This window comes from Thrips palmi, unplaced genomic scaffold (assembly GCF_012932325.1).
Source record: "Thrips palmi isolate BJ-2018 unplaced genomic scaffold, TpBJ-2018v1 HiC_scaffold_15, whole genome shotgun sequence".
NCBI lineage: Eukaryota > Metazoa > Arthropoda > Insecta > Thysanoptera > Thripidae > Thrips > Thrips palmi.
In genome coordinates, this window is record NW_023144624.1 from 2,579,726 (window position 1) to 2,597,648 (window position 17,923).

General features: G+C 50.9%; 4 protein-coding genes across 6 annotated transcripts in view; all 4 read right to left on the reverse strand.

The window, feature by feature from the left end:
• The window catches only part of LOC117641179 (mitogen-activated protein kinase-binding protein 1), a 64,154-nt gene extending 62,363 nt beyond the window's left edge, over window positions 1–1,791 (reverse strand). The window contains exon 1 of the mRNA XM_034378319.1: window positions 1,566–1,791. The gene's annotated coding sequence lies outside the window, so the exon portion shown is untranslated. The remainder of the gene's footprint in view (window positions 1–1,565) is intronic.
• Window positions 1,792–2,169: 378 nt separating this feature from the next.
• On the reverse strand, window positions 2,170–4,578 carry LOC117641263. 3 transcript variants are annotated; one of them, XM_034378428.1, is made up of 9 exons: window positions 4,366–4,578; window positions 4,089–4,264; window positions 3,814–4,018; window positions 3,570–3,741; window positions 3,214–3,461; window positions 2,974–3,152; window positions 2,608–2,875; window positions 2,371–2,518; window positions 2,170–2,291 (listed from the first exon to the last, which is right to left on the reverse strand). In XM_034378428.1, the coding sequence occupies exons 1-9, from the start codon at window positions 4,450–4,452 to the stop codon at window positions 2,194–2,196; spliced, it is 1,581 nt and encodes a 526-aa protein (XP_034234319.1). In that variant the 5' UTR covers window positions 4,453–4,578; the 3' UTR covers window positions 2,170–2,193. The 3 variants fall into 3 exon arrangements, with proteins under 3 accessions (XP_034234319.1, XP_034234321.1, XP_034234320.1); XM_034378430.1 differs by lacking the exon at window positions 4,366–4,578 and having other exon boundaries at window positions 3,814–3,995; window positions 4,089–4,229; XM_034378429.1 differs by lacking the exon at window positions 4,366–4,578 and having other exon boundaries at window positions 3,814–3,998; window positions 4,089–4,229.
• Window positions 4,579–5,239: 661 nt separating this feature from the next.
• On the reverse strand, window positions 5,240–11,062 carry LOC117641262 (cap-specific mRNA (nucleoside-2'-O-)-methyltransferase 2). Its single transcript, XM_034378427.1, has 8 exons — window positions 10,911–11,062; window positions 7,238–9,658; window positions 6,940–7,162; window positions 6,690–6,856; window positions 6,314–6,575; window positions 6,072–6,231; window positions 5,900–5,992; window positions 5,240–5,812 (listed from the first exon to the last, which is right to left on the reverse strand). Exons 1-7 carry the CDS (start codon window positions 10,925–10,927, stop codon window positions 5,901–5,903), a joined length of 3,342 nt encoding a protein of 1,113 aa, XP_034234318.1. The 5' UTR covers window positions 10,928–11,062; the 3' UTR covers window positions 5,240–5,812; window position 5,900.
• Window positions 11,063–11,477: 415 nt separating this feature from the next.
• On the reverse strand, window positions 11,478–16,846 carry LOC117641006 (synaptotagmin-3-like). The gene is made up of 8 exons (XM_034378092.1): window positions 16,410–16,846; window positions 14,169–14,318; window positions 13,899–14,012; window positions 13,722–13,813; window positions 13,199–13,642; window positions 12,552–12,816; window positions 12,035–12,213; window positions 11,478–11,944 (listed from the first exon to the last, which is right to left on the reverse strand). The coding sequence occupies exons 1-8, from the start codon at window positions 16,465–16,467 to the stop codon at window positions 11,783–11,785; spliced, it is 1,464 nt and encodes a 487-aa protein (XP_034233983.1). The 5' UTR covers window positions 16,468–16,846; the 3' UTR covers window positions 11,478–11,782.
• Window positions 16,847–17,923: the final 1,077 nt, after the last annotated feature.

A 17,923-nucleotide genomic window follows, 5' to 3' on the forward strand; every position in this document is an offset into this window, starting at 1 on the left:
ACGAGTAATCGCCGGCAGCACTAGGCAGCCGGCCCGGCACTACGTCCTGCTGCCGCAGACGTTACGGGGAAAATAAAAATAATAGAGGCTGTCCGGAGGGGGGGGGGGCTCCTTTGTTGGCTGAGGCGGGGGCGGGGTAAGGTGTTTGGGGCGTGGAGGGGAGATGCTACTTTTTGCCACCAACGCGCAATCCGGTGCACTGGGTGGGTATACTGGAGGTACTATGGGTACCGCTGGGTTGCAGAAAACTGCGGGGCCAAGGCGAGGCCCTGCCCGGGACAAGGCTCATTTGCCAGTGCGAAGTCCGCCACTCCGTACGCCGGCATGACGGTCCAGACAGTCCATGGCAGTGTCTGGCACAGTGTCTGGCAGGTGGCAGGTACGGGAGGCAACGTGTCTGGCGTCCATCCGACGGGCTAAGACATTGAAACATTAATGGACCACCTCGGATAAGGCTTGGAGCCCCTCCCCCAGGACTCCCCCAGGACTCCCCCAGGACCCCCACGCCGTGCTACGCCGTGCCAGTAGGCTCCCCACGGACTCTATCGTAGCCGGCCAAACCAAGCTCCACCATGCTGAACAACGTGCGTCCGACCAAGCAGGAACACCCTACACACTTTACACGTACAGCATATGTTTAAAATGTGTTTGTTACCATATCAAACAACTCACAACATGCACTAATGCCCTAGAAAGTTATGGGGAACTTAGTGGTAGTCATCACTGCCATTTAATTTGGTTTGTAAGTCCTTAAACAGGTACTAAAACGTATCGGATCCGAGGACATACAGAGTCTGCAGTACATGGACATGGACAAGTTAAAAGCAGGCCTATAAATTTCAAAATATGAGCCCAAAGCTCGTGATAAAAGCCAAGCGTGGATAGCCAATTCCAAAATATCATCCAATATTGACCTAGGAAAGAAATTTAGAATGCCCCACATGAGCTACTACTCTCACTGCTACTAGCACTTTCGAAAAAGACAAAAAAATGATGAAAAAAAATTATGCTGAAATCTGGCTTGGATTTAGGCAAATTAAATACAGAAAGCAAAGAATTTGAGTTGACAAAATAAAAATTGTTGTAAAAAACTATCTTCAAATAATTTAAACATTTGAAATGTAACAATGAATCAATAAGTTGCTAAGCTACATTACTTCAAATTTAAGAACACTATAGTAGAGAAAATAATTTTGAAATTTTAAGGATGTAAGTAATGGAATTAGTAGAACAGAACAAGATAAAATATAAATGGAATGGGAAAAGTAACACTACATGGGCTGGGTGAATCTGAAAACCAAGTAAAACAATACACAGCAAATTACGAACTCACGACGGCAAAATTTTATGCGTTGTTCTCTTTGTTCAGTAATTGTTTCAGCGGTAAACATAACCTTCCAACCTGATTTCAAATCAAGGGTCCAATTCTCAAAAAACATGAAAGAAACTTGAGCGAAAAGCCCGAGCCAGCTTTGCCCTGCTCTCCAACCATGCAAATAACAGCAAAGAAACCGACGTTTAGTGCAAGTTCGCCCTGTCCTTATCAGAAAGAAAGGTGAGAGTACCTGAATACACTGAGGATACGGACTCGGCAACCAAGTTGAAATGTTTCAGTTATTCCAAAATCCAATTTTCTCAGAGCAGAACACAGCACTAAAAATCACACTACACTTGACACGGCGCCGCGCACATGCACGGGTAATTCCACACGCGCGCCTAAAAGTATTTGCAAACAGCTGTACGGACAGGTACTCTCTCGCACAGGTTCGAAAACAAACTGCCTGACTGCGAGCTCTTGGCTCTTCAGCGCCGTTGAGGTGGTAGGCTTGCGTGTCGCTGTGCGCCTGCAGTGCTGCCAACATCGATACTACCTACACTGGCGCCCCCTAGCGGGCGGCTGCGACGAAATCTGGCGCCAGGTGTTTGAAAACGAAATAACCCTCTCTCTACTCCAGTGCCTGGAGCCTGCAGCCAAGGCAAGGCTTACGTTCCTTAATGAACTTTCATTTCACTACACTGCACTTTTATGGCGTCAGCATATCCACAATTTGTCATTGGATTGGACTAAGAGAAAATAAACTTGATGCAACTAAATAAATTCATTTTAATTGACACATTATGCCAAAACGCACATGACACAGCATTTATAAGGAAAGTAAATCTACTTAATTAACTTCACAGTGAAAAGATTGATTATCTTTGATGCTCAGACAAAAATTGTGTAACATACAGACATTGCTTGACAAGGCTTGAGTTATTGTAATTGGTCATCTTCTGATAAAACTCCCCACCTGCCAAATAGTTAATCAAAGATATTACATTCTTCCAAAATTAAATTCACAACTGATGTCAGTACAAACAATAACTCACAAAAGATCTTCTTTAATGGCACCAAGGATTTCACATGTTTAATGTCATTGATAGACTCTTGGAATTCTTGTTTAAGATAAATTGGAAAGCTTCTAAAGTTGAAAAAGAAAATCACATTTCTTCCAACAGATGTGTGGTAGAAGCGCACCTATAATCAAAACAAAAGATGTACAAGAAATGATTAAAAATTGCAAAAACAAAAAAATTGTACGATCTTATAATGAACAAGCAACTCACTTTTTCAAACATATGGGCTACAACATAGATAAGGCTCACACTAAATTCAGAGAGTGATGGTAAGCCACGAATCTCAAGACATTCACCTTCCCTCGCATTTTCTAAAACACCTTTTATCAACTGAAGGCTTTGACTTTGATGTTTCATGTGGTGTTCAACATTCATCCACAGTTCCATCCCAAAATCCAACCGTTTCACCTGCAGCTCTGATGTTGACCAAGAGTATTTCTTTGGTGAAGCGCAGATTGCATCTGAACCATGTGCCAGACTAGATTCCATGGAAAACATAATTTTTAAATTTTTCAAAATATGAAAAAAAAACTTTGATATTTTATTTGGATTTTTAAACTTTATAAAGATACCTACCATGTACCTTGACGCAGACATTTATCAGTCAGTTTTAATGAACTTCTCATTTTCTGACAAAGGAGTTGCCAGTCAGACAGAAGTTCTTTGGAACAAAATTTAGTGACCTCAACATCACTAAAAGGCACACATCGGCCAGATTTCTTCACAAGCTCTAAATGAGGACAGGGCTCTGTAAACTATTAACTCGGTCAAAAGAGATTTATTGCAAGCTAGAAGAAAAAATGCAAGAGAACTTACTGTTAGCCAGTGGTCGTCGAGTTTATCACTAAAACTTTCTCTTCTAACGTCATCAGTAGGTTTCTTCAAACACCTCTTTAAATCACAGTCTGAGCAGCATAGACCAAGGCTTTGGTTCCGGTCGTGGTCCTGAACTGCTTTCTCTGCTACAATTCTTTGAGGTTGCTCTATGTTCTGAATTATGTCCAAAATTTGCTTCCTGATGTGTATACAATTCATATACAAACAAAAGCTGTAAAACATACTTCCTGATGAAAAAGAAAACTTAGAGTTAAACACGATAATTTTTTAAAAGAATTTCAATATATGTGAAGTTGCTACATTCCCATAGCATTGGCTAGACAAAAAAAGTTTACCATGAAGATTTTTTTCGTCTTCCCTCAGAGTAAGCCTCAAGTCGAGCAGAGTTTCACTGTCCACCATTCTCCTGCCAATTTCAGTGACAATTCGTTCATAAGTTAATTCCCATCTACGAAATTTGTAGAAAAGAAATGTAGTGCATGTACTACTTGGATGCATAAGACCCACCTAGAGAAACATAGTAACTGATTAATTTATTGCAAGAAATTAGCATTAGTGAGGGTGGCAATGTGTACTGACCTTTTCAAAGAGGTGGCCAAAAGTGTACAATACATTAAGGTTGAAGTCACTGTATAAAGGAAAATTACACACGGCAAGTGATTCCTCACGCCACATATTTTTCACCATACTAGTGAACTGGACAGTGGCGTCCTTGGCACTGCATGATGGGTGAATCCACAGCTTTTTTTCTTGCATGATACCTGCTTTAGGCCAAACAACACCACTGCCAGAATAAAGAAACTGATAAAAATACATCAATCTTGAATGCTTCACTCACTAAACGCAGAACTTACTGTTCATGTTTGACTGCACATGATGAAACAGCAACCCCTTTTTCTGTACTCACTGCCAACAATCTGTTTCTCAAACTCGTCAAGAAGAAAGCCTTGCACAGCATGGAGCCGATTTCTTCATCCATAACAGGTGGCGGCTGCTGAAGAGTGACACGCCACCCCGTGGACTCGGGAGCCTGGAATTAGAACAGGAGTTCAAATACAAGCAAAGCAACGGAGGTGGTCGAGGCAAAGCGTGCCGTCCAACGGCATCTGACCAACGCCGGCTTCATGTTACCTCAAACCAAAAAACTGACTCGCTGGTCGGCCACTCCACGTTCACCATGTCGCAGAAGGACTTGGCAGCGTCGATTTCACGATCCATAATCGTTCGCAAAGCAGACGGCCCAGCGTGTCGACACTCGTGGTACTAGCACTCGGCTCGGCGGGGCAGATCTGCATCAGCTGAGCTGTCACTGACAGGCCACAACACGCATGTGCGGTGGAGGGGGAGAAAGGTGGGGGGCGTAGCATCTCACCCCCTCGCCGCCCTTTGTTTTCCGCACCTTATCGGTCTCTCGCTGTCTCTCTCGCACTCAAGGGGCGTCCCGTATACGTGCGAGAGAGACAGAGTGACGTAAACGACTCTGAGAATCGGCCTGCAGTCTCCAGGGTTGACGAATTCTATTTCCACGTACCCATTTGTTATGATATTCCGACCTTTATATTATATTCCGAACCGGTGAGACCGGTGAGACTCGCTCGCGTCGTAGGCAGAGGCGGTCATAGTCGTAGGGGGGTAGGACACTTAAAGGACTTTCTAGAAAGATCGCGAGTCGCAGACACACTTATGGGACTTTACGGGGTTGGTTCGAGGTCATTTGCGTCCCAATGAAACTTCGTTCAGAAAGTTGCGTATTTAACAAAGGGCGCGACCAAGCGTGGAATCTCCATGGCGGAATTTCATTGTCGAGAACCGAAAGGTGAAGCAGGCGTGGATCTGTGGGGACAGACAACGCCGGGAGGATAGGCAGCCCATTCTACCGAGGTCTTCCCCAGCATGTCGCAAGATGTCGCTGCATCGCGTTTCATTTTGGAGGGGGACTGGGACTGGTTCCATGTGTTCTTTCGTTCTTTCGTGTTGGACAAAATTGGGGAAAAACAAAGTGAAATTGGCTTTAAATTGATGGTGTTTATATGATGACACATTGATAATGTGATTTTGGGGTATCAGTTCAGTACAAAGCAAAGCAAGACTAACATTAGACATGATTCACAAAATGTTTTTGTAAGCCAACAAAACACAAAGCAAACAAACCAACTGCACCTACGTCAAATATTTCTGTCTATTCAAAACAGAATACAATGTCTTCCATGCTTTAAGACATTATAAATTATTGATTCAATAAACATTCCAATTACAAGGATAACAAAAATCAAGATACTTATATGGACGAATATCAATCCTAAAAAATTCTCCACATTCAAAAAAATAGAATAACATTTTTTCATGCAATAAAATGAATACCATAAGTCGAATTAATTGATTGAAGCTTGACATTTCACTTATGAGAACATGCAAAATAAATCAAAGCGTCAAGAAAAATAATAATATGAAAAACAAAAAAAGGTGGCAAGATAAAAACTAGAGGATATCACAATCAAATACCTTCCGGTACACAGTGGAAAATACACTGTTTTCAGATGACATAAAGAAGGGTGAAATAGCCAAGGTGGAAAGGTCTCTAGAAATACAGCACATGATCAACACATTAGAGGAATCAGACTTCAAAAAGGGAGAAAAAATGATGATAAGACATTAATCAGCTTACATTAGTCAGCTGACATTAATGCCAACAAGTCCTCAACTTGCTCAAGAACACACAGATTGTTAATTTCTGTGACATATTTATAGAAATCGCCATCTGCAACAAAACAAATAACAACAAATCCAGCTTTGTACGTTATTTCTGAAATAGAAGCATGGTATGAACATGAACATACCTGAAAGCTGAGAAACCTGAATTACGGATAGAACTGTTTCACTGTCACGTTCCATACCCGCAACTACATCATCCCAATGTCGTTTCATTTCTGGATTAAATTTACGGTAGTTGTAAAACAGAACCCGAATGTCTTGTCCCTTGGGTTGAACAAAGCCTACCTAAATATACAAGGAAAGTGTTAAGGGGAATGCATAAAATAAGGCAAATACTGATGATTCCTAAAAAATCGTATAAAAGTACCTTTTCAAATAAGTGGCCAAGGAGGAAAACTAATCCAACATTAAACTGAGTTAACATGGGATACCCCCTTAGCTCAAAGCAGTAATCTCTAAAAATGTCATTTTCAATGACATTCAAAATTTTTCTGCATGCATTTTTCTCATTTAGGGCGTTGCTGCCATCTTCTAAAGAAGCCCACAGCTCGTTCTTGAAGTCCAATGAAAGGACTTTCCTCTTTGTTGGGCTATCAGAATCTTCGGGCCATGGGAAACTCCGAGTTTCACTGAAACGACAAGCATACCATGGTAACCACTAAAACTGTTAAACAACAATAGAAGCAAACATTATTCTTATTTGCATATTCAAAACTTCAATAGATAAGGGGTCAAGCTCTTACCTTTCAGAAGACACCTTGTGTGAGATGCGAACTTTGTAATGCTGCTGTGCTATTTCTCTAACCCTGTTGCGAATCTTCAAAAGACGTCCTAGGCAGAACTTTGAGCTATGAACCTTAGAGATTGGTTTGCCCCTGACAATTTTGAAGCCTTTAGGGTTTTCAGGAAACTGTAACACAAATTTATAGAAGTCAAGAAATTCATATGATTATGATCAAAGCAAATTTCAGGAACTAACTCAGTAGAACATACATCCATCCAAAATACATCAAAATCCCCAGGCCATGCAACTGCCAGATTGTTGAGGTCATCTTTCAGGTACTTAAGTTCTTCCTCTGGACTCAGGGTCAGACGTTTTCTTCGATCATTAAAGGAGCCTTCCTCTTGCCTGGGATCAATGTTTGGTGTTGCAATGCCATTTATATTTCTTTTGTCCACCAGGCAAAATTTTCGATCCAGCTTCTTTAGTTCATATCTATAACCAAAATGGAACCAAACATTAAATAAATGTCACACATGGACAAATGTTTTCATAATAAAATTGAATTACCTCACAAAGAAGTCATCAGCCACTCTGTTCCGGATTCTAGCGATGAGGTAGTTGTCTTGTCTAGCTGGATGATGGAAGGATCGAAGGTTTTCTTCAATAACACGAGTTTGTGCCTTTCTAAAGAAATCAGCACATCTGTACAGTTGGTCCACAAAACAAACAGGCAGATCATCCATACAGAACAAAGTAGTAGGTGGAGCCTTCGGTCCGTAATGCTTTGAGAGGACATCTAGCCATGGTTTAATTGCATGTGCTCCATGGTAATCAAGGCACACGACGTATACTTCAGAATTGCCTTCCTTGCTGGTTACAGGTTTGTTTACGATAACTTTTTTGAAGACACAATTTAGCAAGTACATGAGGCCAATTGAAAAATGTTCATAAAATGTGAACATTTTTACAAGGAAACTGCCACCTGGAGCGAGGATCTGCAAGGCCGCTACAGTTTCACAGTAATGGAGCCAAGACACAATGTCCTCCTGTTCTGCTGGATTGTCCTGGCAATCAATGCTCCCATCAGCAGTGACAAGAAGAATTTGGCCAAGCTGAGAGGCTCCTTCTGCTATACTCTTGAGGTTTGCAGGCTGCATAAGGTCTCCAGTGTTGTCTTCCCCAAACAGCCACTTATCCAGGGTTTTCAGAATCAGACGATCATCATTTATCATGCAAGAAAGAGGATTGCCTTCATAATAGGGATTCAGAGTTACAGCTCTCCAATCAAATTTAAAGTCATCTCCATAATTGGCATGCAGAAAATGGTTTAAAGACGTAATAAAGGCACCAGGAGCTTCACACAGGTGGATTGAGTTCAAACATTTGTTTTTTATGGCTTTCACTGGTACCAGTGGAAATGATGCGACATTTTCATAGAACTTGCACCATGCTTGGGTTGGGAATTCTGGATCAATTTTGTTCCTCAACTGCCATATTATGTTCCCAGCAATATTTCGACGTCGTGTATGTTTATGCCAGTCTTGTAGAGGTAGATCATTAAGTTCATCCTTAACAGTATTTAACCGTTGCTTTTGTCTGAGAAACTGGTTAATTTTCCATGGCTCTGATGTAAATAATGTGTCAGGGTCCGGTAAACGCCAGTCAGCAGATTCAAATGAAAATCTCTTAGAAAAGCTCTCCCTTAGTATCTCATTCAAGTCTGTACTGGTTGCTGACACATTAACAGACTTTCTTTTCATTGTATTTCTAGGTCCAAAGGATGTAGGCAGTCCCATTGAAGCCATAGAAGAATTTGAAGAGTTATCATCCCATTTAGACTTGAACTCTTTACTACTATTTGGTTTAAAATTCAGCTCTGAACTTGTAGGTCTCTTAACTTCACTGGTAGAGAATGATGCTTTCCAGCTATGAACTACTTTCCCTGGAGAGGATCCTGGAGTCCCAGAGTCACTTGAAGAGTCAGAATTCTTGCTCATACTGTTACTAAGAGAATTAGGGAAAATCTTGGACTCAGTTCTTGACAATACCATCCCACCTTTCCTTGTAGACACTGGAGAGGTAGAGCTGTGTACAGAATTTTTAGATGACTGACTAAGTGAACAATCAAGTGAGTTCTCCAGGCCTCTTGAGGTTTGATTCAATTCCTTCATGGAGTGCACAACTGATGACTGTGGAAGTTGTAACAGGCTATGGCTTCTTTCTTTACGCACAGGAGAAGAGTGGCTTGAACTGTTCTGCATACTGGAATTGAGTGAACCTATTCCTGAAGAATCTTCAGTACGTTGATCTACGTCGCACAGATGTAAGCGCCTTCGATGGTTTTCTGGCAAAGAGTCAGGCTCTGACGCAAGATCTTCAGAACTGAGGGGGGCAACTCCTTCAAAAGTGGATAATGATTCATCAAATGAGGTATCACTTGTTCCATGACCACATGACAAAGAATCGGACAGAGGTTGGGTCATTTGGTTGTGAAGGGCTACATTTTTTGTAATGAGAGACTTAGGTTGTATATCACAGTTAAGTGCTGGATCAGATGAAGCAACTGGAGTGCTAGCCATTAGGGGTGGTCGGCCTTGTAATTGTGAATCTGGTGATTTAATGGCATATAGACCTAGCCTCCAGCATTGACTTTGCCTTTCTCTTCCATCTTCACCACTCTTACTTAGAAGTGTTGGTCTTGAAACACACACTCGGTCTTCTTCACTCTTCTCTCCATGGTCACATTGACTGACAGAAAATGAGTATTTTCTGCGAGCGGGTTGATTAGAAGAAGGACTTTGGACATTGGAAGGTAAGCTTGCTGAAATATTAATTCTATTATGGTTTGGAGCAGGCTCTTGTCCAACAAAAAGCTGAGCTATCTTCTCAGTAAGACCCCTAGTATCAGATTTTAAAGGAGGCCGATAAAACTTGAGTGGTGTGGGATCAAAGAGGTTTTTCCGCTCTGAATCTGATAACTTGTGGTTGCTGTGAACAAACCAGAAAAGAAAAACAATCACACAACTTTTAACACACTGACAGCATAAGAGGAAAAGAACACTACATTGTAAGCCAAAATTCAAAATAGTTTGAAAATTATGGCTTTCCTAACCAAGAAGACCTTTTAACATTATTAAAGAAATGCTTCAATATTAAATGACAGCGAGTGTCTCTTTGACAAACGACACAATTAACGTTCCTCCTACTCAAGTAAATAAAAATGAATGCAGCATAAGGAAAGTATAAGACGAGAACTCACGTAAAACTAGATCCGGTCTACTAAAATGTTTACAAACAAGAGCGCGGCGCCCGCCGGCAGAAGGGGGCAGGAGGAGGGGGAGGAGGGGAAGCGGGGTGAGGTATCGATATCTCGATCACATCACCGCGCGCGGGAGAATTCGAACTTAGAATGCGCCTCGCGCCCTCGAGCTTGCACCGGCTTCCGAGGACGGTCGAGCGAATTGCCATTGGATTTGCGTTCCCAAAGATGCATGCCACAGGCTTCCTAGCTTCTTACGGAGAAAAATTAACTTCTCGTCTCCAATGGCCACTCCTAGAGCCCCATAGACTCCCGCTGCACCAGTCCCCGCCTCTCGCGAAGGAGCCCTCGGCTTTTATCGCAAAATGCAGGCACAGCTTGTGCGGTAATGCACTACGCTATCACGTTCCAGGCGGCGGGTCTCTTTCCTCAATCGAAGCGAGCAGCGGCAACGCAGAGGCCAAAGCCACAATGAAACGGGACGGCATTATTCCTCTCGAATGCAAGACACTCCCATTGCCACCCCCACCCCTGAATCGCCGTCTGGTTCGTACATTTTATTTTTTTGAAAAAGGAGACTTAGTTTAATACAAATGGTTTTTTGGATTGTTGGGACTCAGACGGTTTCCAAATAACCAAAACAGCAAAGACAAAAACACATTACGCGACAGACAGAACAAATGGCAACAAGTGGCCGCATTTTGCAAGCATTTTTGAGCCGGAAATAATAATTCAGAAGGTATCACAAAGCCGCACATTAGATTTTATGACTTCGAAACTAAGTCACAATATCAGTGACAAACTAATCATAACATTGCCGCCATTGTCTCCAATGTCACGAGCACACCGCGAGGCGCGCACACACACCAACACACACGCACACGAGCGCGCGTGGGAGGCTAGGGTTAACGCCGGTTGCAGTGTAAACACATTCGGAAGCAACACACTTCATCCATATTTCTCGACCTAGTCGATACTTACCCTGCCACCCCCATCATGTAGAATTACGGCCTCACTTGGCCAAACGGAATCAAGGAACGGCCATGCAGTAGCCAACGTGCCGTTCCGACCCCACACTCATGCAAACTGACTGGAACTGGATGCTGGGCCGTTCGTCTTCGTCACGGGTTTCCGTCACTGCAGAAAGCTGCGCTGTGATTGGCTGCCACCGGCCCGGCCGCGTTTGATTCATTTCTGCGCTCGTCTTTCACTTTCGGCGCTCCAAGAAGAGAAATGTGTTGGTTTATCGAGACAAAGTTTGCAAAAGGTGCGAAACAAACTTTGTTTTGGTTTGGAAGGCTCAAAAATGGTGAGCTTGCAAAAGAGGAACTACGGGGGAGGATGTCGTCATCCTTGGTTTCGGGTTGCGAGTACGATGTGTTGCCTGCCTGCACGGCGCGGCGGGTGGGGGCTGTGTGACCTGCTGTCGCGCGGTGCCTGCTTCTCGAGCCTGTTCCTGTTCGTGGAAGCTTTTTCGGCGTTCCTTCGTTATTTCATTTACTTCAGTTCATTTCTTTCATCCAGGATTTTAAGAAAAACACAATGCAATTGTAATAACATGCCTCATTTTATTTTATTAACAATAAATATAAACAGTAATCAAAATCGTAACTAGGAACGTCATATCAACACTAACTTATTCATTTAACGTCACAGGCGAATCATTGTGAATCGCGTCAATCAATCGCGCATCCATTTCATGGAAAACTCGGTCTTTTTGTACTAACATTGGTCAAGCGACAAAAACACATTCAGTACGGCGTCTGGAACGCGACGTTAGTCTTGCAAAGTGAAACACACATTCCCTTGAGTTGTTGCCGATTAAAAGCGACAGCACAAGTGGGTCAGTCTGCTCAGGTGAGGGTGTGCCAGATGGACACGACCCTCCGCGGCCGCTGCTCGATGGCGCGCCAGTGCTCCCGACCGCGTTCGCCCTGCACGCGGCTGCCCACGGCCACGGCGCCCAGCACGCGGTCGCGGGGGTGGCGGCCGCCCGGGCCTCTCTCGTCGCCATCCTGCTCAACAGAGAGAGAGAATGCACTTTGAAAAATTTTGGCCACCTGTCGGGACTACGTCGGCACGGTGCTTCGCACTGAAATACGGACCGAAAGTCGGTGGCACAGCGCCACGATGAGGGACAGGGAGCCCAGCTGGGCCGGCGTCAGCTTCAGGGAGAGCGTCTCGCAGAACTCGGGGTTCAGGGAGGGCTCCTGCGGGCTGGTCCGCGCCGAGTCCACGCGACGGCCGCTGCCAGAGTGCACCAGCGTCGCCCGGACGTACGGCCCTGCAAACACAGTTGGACAGTGTGAGACCATCACTCTTTAAAGTTTGCCACCCTCACTGGTGACGCCTGGCGTTACGCTTGAAACCTCACGCTCTTCTTGAGGCGCGCAGAGGGAATTCCCCCGTGCAAATAGGTGCTGGAGTGCGCATGCTCCTTGGCGTTCAGCCGCCTGTTTCCGAAGGACCGTTTCGTCGCTCTGTCTCTCTCGCACTCATGGTGGCGCCGCGAGAGTGACGGAGCGACGAAAGCGACTCTCGGAATCAGACGGCAGAAGAGGGGCGCCCTCGGTTTTCTTCCCCCTCGCTGCTCGCAGGTTGCACGGTCGCACCCCTACTCACGGAAGTGGTCCGGCGAGGGCACGACGTGCTCCAGCCGCACGCGCGTGGCCTTGACCACGCTCACGGAGAGGCGCTGCGCCGTGGGCAGGAAGCTGAGGCCGAACAGCAGCAGGGCGCGCTCCTCGGGCTGCGGCGCCAGCGGCACGCACAGCTGCGTCGGCTCCCTGGCCGCCAGGATCTGCTTGAGCCGCACCTCGCCGCGGCACAGCAGCGTGCTGCCCCGCAGCTTGCACTCGTCCATCACCGCCACCTGCAGCGACCAGTCCTGCAGCATCGGGCGGGGCGCGGTCAGGATCGTCTCGTCCTCCGTCTCTCTCGCACTCCTGACGCGGGGCGCGCCGCGAGTGCGACAGAGACAGGGCGACTTCCGTACGTCCTTCCGCGGCATTTCACAGTGGGCCAGAAGACCGGTGGAGGCGGCCAACTCTAGACGCGTTATGAGCTCCAGAGTCGCTAAACAGAACCGAACGTGTGACTACACCAATGGATTCCACGTTCGGAGAGCAATCCATTGGTGGGGTCACACGTTTGATTAGAGTCCTTTATAGCGACTCTGGAGCTCAAAGCGCGTCTAGAGTTTTGCCCGCCTGCGCCGGTCTTCTGGCCCACTGCGATTCCAACCCGGGAGGCGCGGGGCGGTTGGGCACCTTGATGTCTGCGCGGCGCGCCTCGACGGCGAAGTCCTCGTTGAAGCGGGGCTGCCGCGAGTGGCGCACGGAGCGGGTGCGCAGCTGGTGCAGCGTGCGGGGGCGGCCCAGGCCCAGGCCCAGCCCCAGGGGGTGGCCGCGGCCGCGCAGCCAGCGGAACGGGAAGGGCAGCCGCCGCGGCGACACGCTCAGCTGCACGCTGGGGTCGGGGCTGGCGCCGTAGTCCCTGGACGGCAGGCAGCGCGCCTCCACCACCGTCAAGGCCAAGCGGCCCGTCGGGGAGGCCGCGCCCTCCTCGCCGTGGCCCAGGTACTGCACCAGCAGCACCACGCTGGGAGGGCCGCCCAGGGCGCCGCCCAGGGCGCCGCCGAGGGGGCCGCTCGGCGTGGAGGCCAGGCAGGCCGCCGACGAGTCGTTACTGGGCAGCACGCCGCTGGCGTAGCTCTGCGAGGACAAGGAGAACAGGGTCACGGACCTGAGGCAGTCACCGCATCTCAAACGCCCCGAAGGAGGCCGGCCGTACCAGGATGGAGCTGGTGTCCGTGGCGTCCGACATGCTGCTGTAGGTCGAGTCCCTGTGCGAGGCGTGCGACACGCTGTCCCCGTCGCCCGCCACTGCCAACAAGAGGAAAAACGTCACCACCGCCGCCACGCAGCCTCCACATTCCTCACGTCTCCCCCAGTCGGCATCGTTACGCACGCGGAGTGTCGTACAGCGAGCCGCGCGCCCACGACCGGTACGTCACGTCCTCCAGCTGCAGCTCCTCGTCGATGCTGTGCTTCTTGGGCTTGTCCAGCGGCGGCGTCACATTCTCTGCACAAACAACGAATAGAGTTAACGGCGTCCCCGAAAGGGAAGAACATCTCTCAAGTCTGAGTCCGAACAGATCTCCGCTGCTCTGTCTCTCTCGCTCCCGTGCGAGATGTCCCAGGGTGCGAGGGAGGCAGGGCGACGCCGCTCTGCGGGTACCTGAGTTTCGGCGCCTCCTGCGGCAGCAGATCCTGGAGAGGCATCCCGGCTTGAGCAGCCACGCCAGGATCAGCAGCCCGACGACGAGGGCCAGGCAGCCCCCCGCCAGCGCCGCGCCCCGCGCCCACGGAGGGAGGGACGCCAGCAGCCCTGCAACAAAGTCAAACCGCGGTCAAGACCGGTCAAGACAGGGGAGCGCAGCGCAGCGCGCAGCTGTGCAGAGGTGGCGCGCTCAGTCAGACAGGCAGCTGAGCGGTTCAGAAGATTGGTTTGTCGCTCTGTCTACGGAGAGCCCCATAAGTGCGACAAAGACGGAGCGACGACTCGCCTCTTCTGAATGGCTCGGCAGACCGTGTGAATGGGCCTTTCTCCGCGATGCCGCCCCGGGGCTGCGGCCGCCCGGGGCGGGGCGCCTCCGCCCCAACCGCGGAGCGCGGAGCTCAGGGCCGTTGTCCGAAGACCTCCACAAATAAACGCTCTATCGGGGCGAGAGAAACGACCCCGACGACTCTGTCCCGTCGGAAGTGTTGGCCCGGCTCGCGGAGCAGTGACCAAAATAAGAAAACACTTGCCTGCCCGCGACCCACAGCACGGTCCTTGCCTCATTTCGCGCTACCGACCACTCAGCCCAGCCCCCGCATCGCCGTGCTCGACATTGCGCGGCAAGCCGCACTGTCACCGTGCGCGGCGCGCTGCCGACGTCGGCATCGTTTCGCTGCCGCCAGAATTTTCGCACCGCGGTTCGCTGACGACGCGACGGGGCTTGTGGGGGCAACGGGCGGCCCGGCGGGCCGACGACGAGCTCGACGACGACCAGAACAGTTTTCCCGCCTCCGTGTCGTCGCCTTCCCGTGCTTTCCCGGCGCGGCCGGAGGAGTGACACCGTGACGCACGCCGCGCCGCGGGGCGAGGCGGGGCGAGGCGGGGCGGGGCGGGGCGGGGCAGGTGCGCGGACACCTGTGTCACTTACCGAGCCGCCTGCATTACCCGAATACAAACGGGGGACAGTTTGGGGCGGCGCGGCGCCGCTAACCTGTCAAAATACGTATAAGTTGCGCATTATGCATTCGGGGAGCTCCACCGCGTCGTGCGGCCCTGCCAGTGCACACTGCAGCCACTGCAGGCCGGCATCACGCATGCAGAGCCCCGTTGCCTGCACGACCGAGGGGAAGGCTCACTCACCCCGGCCGACGACGGCCGACGATTTTTCTAGTTTCTAGCGTCGAAGTGGGGATCTTTGTCCAGAGGCCGCTGGAGTCCAGGGTCACGGCCGCCACGGCCGCGCCGAGGCCCTCGTGGGGGTCCCGCATGCGGGGCAGCACCACGCGGCCGAGGCGTCGAAGTGCCTCTATCAGGTGCGGTGCGTGGAGGGGAGGGGGGAGGAGGGGAGGGGCGACGCAAGGGAAAAGGGGGAGGGGGAAGGGGAGAGATAAGTTCCTTCCGGTCATGAACCCCTGCGCTTCCTGACGACGCATGCTCAAGGCAATGCGCTCGCCGGGCCGCGCTGCCGCCGCCGGGTGACACTGTTTTCCACCACAGAGGCAGGCTGGGCGCTGGGCGGCCGATGATGGCGATTCGAGGCGAGAGCGTGCAAGCGTGCGGCGCGCGGCAGGACACGCGCGTGACACACCCGGCACAAGGGCACTGCGGCGCTGCTGGCGAGGCAACGACGCCCTTCACGGTGGCGGAGCACAAGAGCGTGGAAAGCAGCGTCGTCTGCTTCCCTGTCGTCTGCTGGAGCGCGACAGCGGACAGCGCCACTCGGCCATTTACAAAACATGGCCGTCTTCTGGCGCGTGCGCGGCGCGGTTCCGACCGCCATTGGACGCGGCTGGACGCGCCCGCGGTGCGCGAGTCCATCATCAAACGCACCGCCGACGCGGGGAAGTCCCGCGAGGTCACGCAGATGGACGAGACGGGCCGCCGTCGTGCAGCAGTGATGTTCCTCGACAACTACCCCGAAAAGCTCTCGGCGAATCCGCGATGATCCACTGGCTGTACCTGGTACCTGCACGGCGGTTATCGTAACGACCGTAACGAACTGGCGGGGCGCTCTGCAGAGTGCTCTGCAGGCCGGCAGCAACGCGAAGCGAAGGCGTCAGAGCACGGCGTCAAAGCAACCCGTGAGAGCACGCCGTCACGGCGCAAGTAGGGGCAAGTAGGGGCAAGTCGGTGCTAGTCGGCGCAAGTCGCGAGGGGGCGTTGGCGATAGGCCGGCGCGCCATTCCGGCCATACATTACCTTGCAGTGCCGTGCGGCCGTCGTCCAGCAGGCTGTTGACCCGCACCGCCACCCCCATGCCGTCGGCCGCCCACCGCCCGTCGGCGGCGTCCGGGGCCACGGTCGTCGTCCGGGTCGGGGCATCGTGCCCGGGTCCAGCGTCCGCGGGGACCCAGGACGACCCTGTGTCCGGGATGGCCAGCTTGTCCACGAGCCCGGCCGGCCCTCTAGACGGGCCCGGGTTCGATTCCTGGCGACGTCAGATCGGCGCACAGAGGGCGGCTTTTCGCGTGCATTCACGGGTTGGAAAGCCGCCGATCAAACACAAACACAACACAGTCGAGAACGCGGAGGCGGCGCGGCCGGCACGGCTTGCTTCTTGTCCACAAAAACTGAGACTGGCAACTGCCGCCGCGCCGACTCGCTTCGCCACGCCACGCCGCGCCACGCCGCCTGCCGCAGGGCCAGCCCGAGGCTGCCCGAGGCGGCGGCGCGACGGCAGTGGAGGTGGAACGGGTGGTATCAGCTGCAGCGGCGGCATGGCCAGGCATGGCGCGGGCTGCCTGCGCGCGGGGGTGTCTGCGTCAAACCAGCTTCGAACAGTATCGACGAGTATCAAAGAAATAGCGGGAGCGAGGAAAGTCCATTGCACTGTTTACACACTTTCCCGTCCGTGCGAACTGAAGTCAAGGAAAAGTCACATGTAGAACGTAGTCAACCCTCACTATCCCGCCCGAATCTCGAAACGCATGATGATACGGAACAACATTTCGCGATGGGTTCCGATTGGTGGGGATGAATGTAGCGGCATGTGAGTGATGCGACCGCGTTTCCGCTGGGAAGAAGTCGCGGAGATACTCCTCGCCACAGCGAACAGCGAGTGCCGAGTGCCGCTATGGGAAGACCGCGGCAATACTCCTCGCTCGGTCCCGACTGCCCCGGCCGCGGTGTCGCGGTGCGCCTGCGAGCTCGGCCACCCCTTCGACTCGTCCGGGGACTCGTCCCATAGTTCCATGTTGCTGGCCGGGACGCACGCACTGATGTTGGTCGCAGTGATCTATCGCAAAGCCCAGCAAAGGCAAGCAAAGAGGACATCTGGAGTCCACGCCTCCGCAGGGAGAGAGCAAGTACGCGACTTGGCAGTGTCGCAGTGACCGCGCAATCTAGGGCAGGAAATCACATACTACCCGAGTCAGAGCATGAAAGAACAGGGTGGCTACCATCACGTCGCGGCAGGCCGGCAGCACGATTGGACGCCGTGCAAAGCGGACGCCACACTAGTGTATCCACACCATCGCTAGGCCATGCCAGGCGACGACGCGGTCCTGGCGGCACTTGACAACTTGACACCTTTTTGCTGCATGCCGCGGGCCTCGCCGCGGCGCGGGTCGGGCAGACGCAAGGCAGACGCAAGGCAGATGCACAGCGGGGCTCATTCTCGTGACCGATGGCTAATTTATGACTGGCTGCGGGGCTGCGGGGCCATCAACGCGGCGGCCCGGGCAGCCGTCTGATTCCGAGCACTGCTTTCGTGG